At 35.5% G+C, this 8,333-nt stretch overlaps 1 protein-coding gene across 5 annotated transcripts in view; it reads right to left on the reverse strand.

Annotated features, from left to right (window-relative positions):
* Positions 1-8,333, reverse strand: part of DCAF6 (DDB1 and CUL4 associated factor 6) — a 136,554-nt gene that overhangs the window by 9,434 nt on the left and 118,787 nt on the right. For all 5 annotated transcript variants that reach the window (XM_023510781.1, XM_023510780.1, XM_023510779.1 and 2 more), the window contains 2 exons: positions 2,718-2,856; positions 151-307 (listed from right to left, as the gene is read on the reverse strand). In XM_023510781.1, coding sequence (XP_023366549.1) covers positions 151-307; positions 2,718-2,856 — 296 coding nt within the window. The remainder of the gene's footprint in view (positions 1-150; positions 308-2,717; positions 2,857-8,333) is intronic.

Genomic DNA, 8,333 nt, shown 5'->3' on the forward strand with positions numbered 1-8,333 from the left:
GCCACCTTAGGTGTATATGGCTGGCACCTTAGCCTCTTGAGCCACAGGCGCCAAGCCAGATTATTCTTATAATATTAGAAACTACAAAACAAATGGAGCTGATGAATCATACAACAATCTTTAGGCCTTGTCCTATAAAAGATATCTTACTTGGGTCAAATGGATGTGGCTGTAAGCAGTTTACCACATGATTATCGGCTTCCAGAAGCATCAAGTGCTCCGCAGTGTGACGATCCCAGATGAAGATATGGCCACAGTCAGAACCACTCATTACAAAGTTAGCACCCCAGAAATTAGCTTCTTTTATCTAAGGGTTTAAAAAAGTAAAGTATAAGAAAATTCAATCCAAAGATATTAAAACAAAGACTTACACTACTCCTATGTAAAAAAAAAAAAATGGCTTAGAAAATAGTAAAATTATGGCTCAGTGCCCATGGCACAGTGGTTGCAGTGCTAGCCACATACACTGAAGCTGGCGAGTTTGAACCTGGCCCAGACCAGCTAAATAACAATGACAACTGTAACAACAACAACAACAAAAAAAAACAGCCGGGCATTGTGGTGGGCGCCTATAGTCCCAACTACTGGGAGGCTGAGCTAAGAGAATTGCTTAAACCCAGGAGTTTGAGGTTGCTGATAGGATGCCACGACACTCTACCCAGGATGACATAGTGAGACTCTGTCTCAAAAAAAGAGAAAAAATAGTGAAATTAAAAACTGATGAGTCTTTGTCTTCTAGTTTCTTAAATGGTAAAGATAGGGCCTTAACTTTGTTCAATGCTATTTACAGCATCTTAAACAGTACTTGGTATACAGTTGGTGCCTAATTAGAAAGTAAAAAAAAAAGAGATTTTTCAGTTTTAGACAATATAATGAAAATTTATATATATGTGATTGAACTTTCTAAAATTGTACCATATTAGCTTTTATAAGACAATGAAACAATAAGAAAAGTGTTTTGAATTTTGTTTTATGACCAAAGAACAAACAGTTCTAATGAACAATCTTTTCATTAGCTATTAGAAGCTCATACAATTAAGAAGGAAAAATATACACATATTTTATGTGACATACTAGAAAGGTTATGATATTTTTTAATGAATGTACATGCATGAACCACCAAAAATCTTTGTTCTTAAAATCAAGATTAAAAAAATCATTTTAGGGCTGGGTGTATGCCTGTAATCCTAGCACTCTGGGAGGCCGAGGTGGGTGGATTGGTTCACCTCAGGAGTTCAAGATCAGCCTGAGCAAGAGCAAGACCCTGTCTCTACTAAAAACAGAAAAACTGTGGCATGGTGGCACATGCCTATAGTCCCAGCTACTTGGGAGGCTGAGGCAAGAGGACTGCTCAATCCCAAGAGTTTGCAGTTGCTGGGAGCGATGATGCCACAGCACTCTACCCAGGGTGACAGAGTGAGCCTCTGTCTCAAAAAAAAAAAAAAAAATCATTTTTATCTGTAGTTGCTACTTTGCCATTTTTGATGCTCACACAAAAGAGGGTTCCAGTTTTGTTCTTACTCAAGCTACTGTTATATTTACCTTTATCCTCTCTCTTTTTTATTCTTTCCTATAATTATTTGTATCCAAACTTTTAAAAACATAAAACACAAGAAATGAAAATTGGTTATTTCTATTAATAACGAGTATCCTTCTAAAAATGATTGTTACCACAAATGATATCTGTAGAAGGAACTAATTATTTCCCCACCCCCAAATTAATTTTTTTCCTAGATCTTAAATAAAGCAGATTAAAGCAAATTCTAGAGATAACTTTTTGATCACTCAATGGACTTATGAGAAGAAAAACACTTTTTAGATGTGAAAGAGTCAGAATAACAGATACACATACCAATCACCTCAAAAGACTTCTTATTAAATAACTAATAAGTTATTATTATTAATAACTGCATTGGTGGATGTCAAAAATAGAAAAGATCTCAGAGATCATCTGGTCTATTCTTCTAATTTCATAGGTGAAGAAATTAAGGTCTAGAGAGAAAAAGTGACGAAAACAAACTTTCAATTTTTCAATCTTTTTAAAAGGGTTATAATTAGTCAATATTTTGCAATCAACCTGGATTTGACAAATCCAAACTCTCCTCTCCAAACTAACAGAGGGTACTGATATGAGCTTAAAAAATATACTAGAACTTGGGTGGCGCCTGTGGCTCAGTGAGTAGGGTGCCGGCCCCATATACCGAGGGTGGAGTGTTTGAACCTGGCCCCAGCCAAACTGCAACAAAAATAATAGCCAGGTGTTGTGCTGGGCACTTGTAAGACTCAGCTAGTTGGGAGGCTGAGGCAAGAGAATCACCTAAGCCCAAGAGATGGAGGTTGCGTGAGGTGTGATGCCACGGCACTCTGCTGAGGGTAACACAGTAAGACTCTATCTCTTAAAAAAAAAAAAAAATCTACTAGAACTTTTCAGGTAGATAGCAAATGTGAGAGAGCAAAAATGATGCAATGGTTACTTATATAGGCTAAGAGTTTTAAAACTCTACATATATTTCTTTAGTGGGATAGAGTGTTGTAAAAAATGATCTTTCAGGATATATTATGGGACTAGAAAAACCATGTTTAAATAAAGAGATAACTGAAGATTTAGTAACGTAATATGGAAGTCACACTGGTAACATATGAAGACAATAATTATGGAAAAAACATCCATATTATGAACTGCAATTTCACTAAAGAATGCTACAAACATTTGGTACCATTGTCCTGGAGTTGCGATGGCCCTTATAAACCATCTTTACTAGTGGCCTTCTAATGTTCAAAGTATCCAATTCTTCCATTTCTTTCCTCTCTTTTCTCCTCCTGAAGAACTCCTGAATGCGGGCAACAGCAGAGCGTCTATGAATTACATATTAAAACAGAAACCAAACATAAAAAAAATTAACAAGCCACTACAGAATGATCATGAGGAACTTTAAAATACACTTAAGTCAACAAAATATTTAAACACATTATCTCCATAAGGCACCCCCAACCAGAAGCATAAAAAGGCAGACACAACAGTGAGATTATCAGACTAGTTGAGTTACTACAAGAAAGTAATTTAGTTAAGAGATCACTTAGCAATTTGGTACTGGTTGAAAGTAAAGGAAATAGCATGCGGCACACTGGTTTTTAAAGGGCTGTTTTATAAAAACATACAGACAAAATTCATGAACAGTTTTACTCCAAATAAAACAAATTCTATTCAGTGTTCTTTCTCTTCCTCTCCATATTAGGAAAAGTAAAAGAATAAGAAGAAACCAAAAGAAATTAAGGGTAACATATATTAGCAGTGGATAAACATGTTTTGAGATTTTACTTAAAACATTTTTTAAAGATGCTCCAAGAAAAGATTACTCAAGAAAATGAGAAAATATTAACAACATGTCAGCAATAAAACAAAGACCTACAAAAATTAATAGTGTCTTTTCTTTATGAACGCTATACTTTAATGAAGTATTTGGAACTAATGAGGAAGATTTATCCTCAGCACCAGTATTGAGAAACAGAGTGTAACTGGAGTTCCTCATCTCCTAAGTGTCCCTTTCCCATTATACTTTCCCCTCAAAGGAAACTACTACTCTGACTTCTAATATCATAAATTAATTTGGCCTGTTTGTGAACTTAAATCAAATGGAATCATAAAACACATATTGTATCGAGCTTCTTTACCTCAACATTATGGTTTTAAGATTTGTCCATACTGCTACAGTTAGCTGGAGTTCATCCATTTTCTTTGCCATAGAGTATTACTTTTTATAAATGTATTATAGTTTATTTACCCATTCTACTATTGGTGAATACTGTATTGTTTATAGTGTCTCATTATTAAAATGGGGCCACTATTAACTTTGTTCATGTCTCTTGGTGAACAAACATATACAATTTATGTTGGATGTGTACCTAGAAGAGGAATTGTTGGACCACAGTATGTCCATAATGTTCAGCTTTGACAGACAGACGTCCCCAAAGGAAGTATAGTAGTTTTCTAAAGTGTTTGTACCAACTTACATTAATATATTTTTTGAGGAGAAATTAAATAATATATACCAAAATTTAACACATGTAAAAGCTTTGACTCAGCAATTTTACTTTTAAAAAATGTACACTGTAATGGTGAGTGTCATGGCTTAAGCCTGTAATTCTAGCACTGTGGGAGGCCAAGGCAGAAGGATGGTCTGAATTCAGGAGTTCAAGAGCAGCCTGAGCAAGAACGAGACCCCGTTTCTACTAAAAGTAGAAAAATTAGCTAGGCATTGTGGCAGGCACCTATAGTCCCAGCTACTTGGGAGGCTGAATAAGGCAGGAAGATCACCTGAACTCAGGAGTTTGAGAATTTGAGGTTGCTGTGAGCTGGGCTAATGCACTGTAGCCTGAGAAACAGAGTGAGACTCTGTCTCAAAGAAAACAAAACACAAGAAAAAAAGCATACAGTATACAAACTTAAATGTGCAAATATGTAATTGTTTTTCACTATGGAAATGTAATTGAGAAAGAATGGAAATAATCTAAATGTTTACATAGTAAGAATATGCTAGTTAAATTATGGCACATCCATACAATAGGATACTCACATCCATAAACAACTATATAGCATAATGCTAGCTGAATCCAAAACAGAGGTTTATGAATAATTTGTGGAAAACAATATATGCTTAGAAAGATACAAATTGTTAAAGAATTTTAAAAGAAAAATTTATAAATACTAGGTTGGTGCAAAAATAATTGTGGTTTGGGGCCATGAACTTTAAATCTTTATAACTAGGGCTCGGCACCCGTGGCTCAAGTGGCTAAGGTGCCAGCCACATACACCCAAGGTGGTGGGTTCAAATCCAGCCTGGGCCCGCCAAACAACAATGACGGCTGCAACCAAAAAATAGCTGGACGTTGTGGTGGGCGCCTGTGGTCCCAGTTACTCGGGAGGCTGAGGCAGGAGACTCGCTTGAGCCCAGGAGTTGGAGGTTGCTGTGAGCTGTGACGCCATGGCACTCTATCCAAGGGGACAGCTTGAGGCTCCTGTCTCAAAAAAAAAACAAAAAACTTTATAACTAGGATTGAACACCTCTTTATTAATGAAAACAGGAACCATTATAATCAACATTGTTGCCAAAAAGAAATAAATTTGTTTCTTCCTATAGCATAAAAATCCATGTTCTGGGATTCAGTGAGCGCTTAGAAAGCATTTTTAGCATCCTGCTGGTTCACTGTCCCTTCAAAATGTTGTCTAGATGCTTGAAAGAAGTGGTAGTTGGCTGGCGAGAGGTCAGGTGAATATGGTGGATAAGGCGGAACTTCACAGCCCAATTCAGTCACTTTTGAAGCATTAGTTGTGTGAAATGCAGTCCGGCCCTGTCGTGGAGAAGAACTGGGCCCTGTTCACCAATGGCGGCTATAAGAGTTGCAGTTTTTGGTGCATCTCAATGATTTGCTGAGCATACTTCTCAAATGCAACAGTTCTGCCAGGATTCAGAAAGCTGTAGTGGATCAGAAGGCAGCAGACCACTTAACAGGGATCCTGACCTTTAACTGGTGCAAGTTTGGCTTTAGGAAGTGCTGTGGAGGTTCTTCTTGGTTCCACCACTGAGCTGGTCGTCGCCAGTTGTTCTATGAAATCCACTTTTTGTCACATGTCACAATCTAATTGAGAAATGGTTCACTGTTGTGTAGAGTAAGATAAGACAACACTTGAAAATAATGATTGCTCTGATTTTCTGGTCAGCTCATGAGGCACCCACTCATTGAGCTTTTTCACCTTTCCCATTTGCTTCGGGTGCCAAACAACCATAGAATAGAATGGTTGACGCTGAGTTCTTCAGCAGCTTCTGTGTAGTTGTCAGAGGATCAGCTTTGATGTTGATGTCAACTTTCCGTGGCCGGCCACTACGCTTATCTTCAAGGCGCTCATCTCCTTTGTAGAACTTCTTGAACCACTAATGTACTATATGTTCATCAGCAGTTCCTGAGCCAAATGAATACTGATATTGCAAGTTTTCTCTGCCGCTTTACTATCTATTTTGAACTCGAATAAGAAAAAAATCACTTGAATTTGCTTTTTGTCTAATGTTATTTCCATAGTCCAAACAAAGATAAAATAAACATCCAGTATTAAGTCATTAGCAAAAAAAAAAAAAAAATAGTGAAAAATGCACATTAAAATGATATATAACATAACCACATTTATTTAAGAATGTATTCTAATATCAAATGGTAAATTTCAACAATGCAAAAACCCCAAATACTTCTGCAGCAAAATGACCCCAAATCCTTGTTTTAAATGATTTGAGCTACTCCATCTATATGTCCAAAGAAGATGTATGCACAAAATTAAGGCTGTAATAGTAATGAGGTGTTGATAATTAAGAATTGATGGGAACTATAAATGTTCATTAAAAAATTAGTTTGGCTTACACATCCTTATAAAGAATATTTTAAAAACCTGGACTTTAAATTACACAGTTTGTGTTAGACAATTTAGATCAAAGATTATATCTAGATTTATATAACTCATTATATCTGGCTTCCAAGTGGAAACCTTTATGGCATCAGCAAAAGAGAATGAAATACGAGTGATATTGAGAAGGATAAGAAGTTTCTTGTTCAGAAGTGTGGCCCACACTTGGAAAAGGGAGACAAGCACAAGACAGGGAAGGGTGCTGGATTTTCTTATAAGAATGGCAATAAGGATAAAGGCATCACCTGGGGAGAGGATACAGTGATGTAGATTTAGAGAATCCTAAGAAGTACATCCCTGGTACAAAAATGATCTTTGATTAATAAGAAGGCAGAAAGGTCAGACTTGAAAGCTTATCTCAAAAAAGCTACTAATGAGTAATAATAGGCCACTGCTATATTTATTACAAAACAGAAATGTCTCATGACTTTATGTGTATCACATAACTGATCTCCTACACCAGAATTCAGGATATTTTTGTTGGACGGTCCTCATTTAAATAAGAGTAGTTTATGGTTAAATGAATATGATGGGCTTTTTTGAATTTTGATAGTAATTCTGGTTTAGTAAATGCTAACACTGTTTTCCCCTTCTAAAGATAAAACTTGATTAGTAATGTTTAACTCTTCACCAAGATGATAAGTGCCATCTCAAAACCTATTGGAGACTAATTTTATATTTCGATTTATATAACTGGTTATATGAATATATTTAAATACCAGGGAAATCCCTTCAGGGTCTCAGAACCAAGTAAGACTTACCTGTATTTTAATTTGCCTTCATTAGCCTGTTAATGGCAACAGTTGAAGATAAGGAAGCAATGTCTACTTTTATTTTTGGTCTTAACTATGCTAATCTAATTGGAATTCCCTATATCTAAAATGCTGCCTTTTACTTACTAAAAGACATTTTAGCGTGGTTTCCATATAATACCAAATGAAGAATATTTAACATTTCTCACATTTAAAAAAAGATTATGTCACTTACTACAATCTGTAGGAAAATTATCTAAGATAGAGAAAAATCTTCTAGTGCATAAATTTCAAACGAGAAAACAGTGACAACAGATGTTATAACTATATATACAATCACGTATAGCCGATCCTCAAATAATGTCACTTTATTTAATGCTATTCTGATACAATGTTTATAAGAAAAAAAATTGATTCCTGCCTGGCGCCACTGTCTTGTGTGGAGTCTGCATGTTCTCCCCATGTCTTTGTGGGTGTTCTGCAGGCGCTCTGGTTCTCCCTCCACATCCCAAAGATTTGCATGTTAGGTGAACTGTCGAGTTTAAATTGTCCCAGCATGAGTCAATTTGTGTAGCCCTGCAATGGGATGATACCTGATCAAGGTTGGTTCTCACCCTGATACCTGAGATGCCAGGACAAGGTCTAGCTACCTTCACCTCTAAATTTGAATAACTAGGTAATTACCTTACTTGTTTTTATTAATCTTTCTTAAATGTATGTATAGCTTACACTTTTTTCAATGTTTAATATTGGAAATGTTTTGGTCTTTATTTTTGTGAACAGAAATGTTACTTGTCTATGGTAAAACTGGTTTTCTCTTGTGTTGTTATACTTAAAGTTATAGCTTCCAAGAACCTAAAGATGACATTAAGTGAAGACTTACTGTAAATATCTTACTCAGCTAACGATTCTAAAAAAGTGAATAAACTTAGAATAAATATATTAAAACAACTTTCCTAAAAGATACTATATAAAAAACATTGAAAGAATATATCATTGAAAAAAATGTGTCATTGAAAATAATAAATTTGTGCTTTACTAGTTTATAAAGTAATCAAATGAAAATTAAAATGATATATATAAGAATATTAATCAGCAAATATTTATTAAAAGGCTACTATTTGCGGCTC

This window comes from Otolemur garnettii, unplaced genomic scaffold, assembly GCF_000181295.1.
Source record: "Otolemur garnettii isolate 467f Iridium unplaced genomic scaffold, OtoGar3 scaffold00016, whole genome shotgun sequence".
Taxonomy (NCBI): Eukaryota; Metazoa; Chordata; class Mammalia; order Primates; family Galagidae; genus Otolemur; species Otolemur garnettii.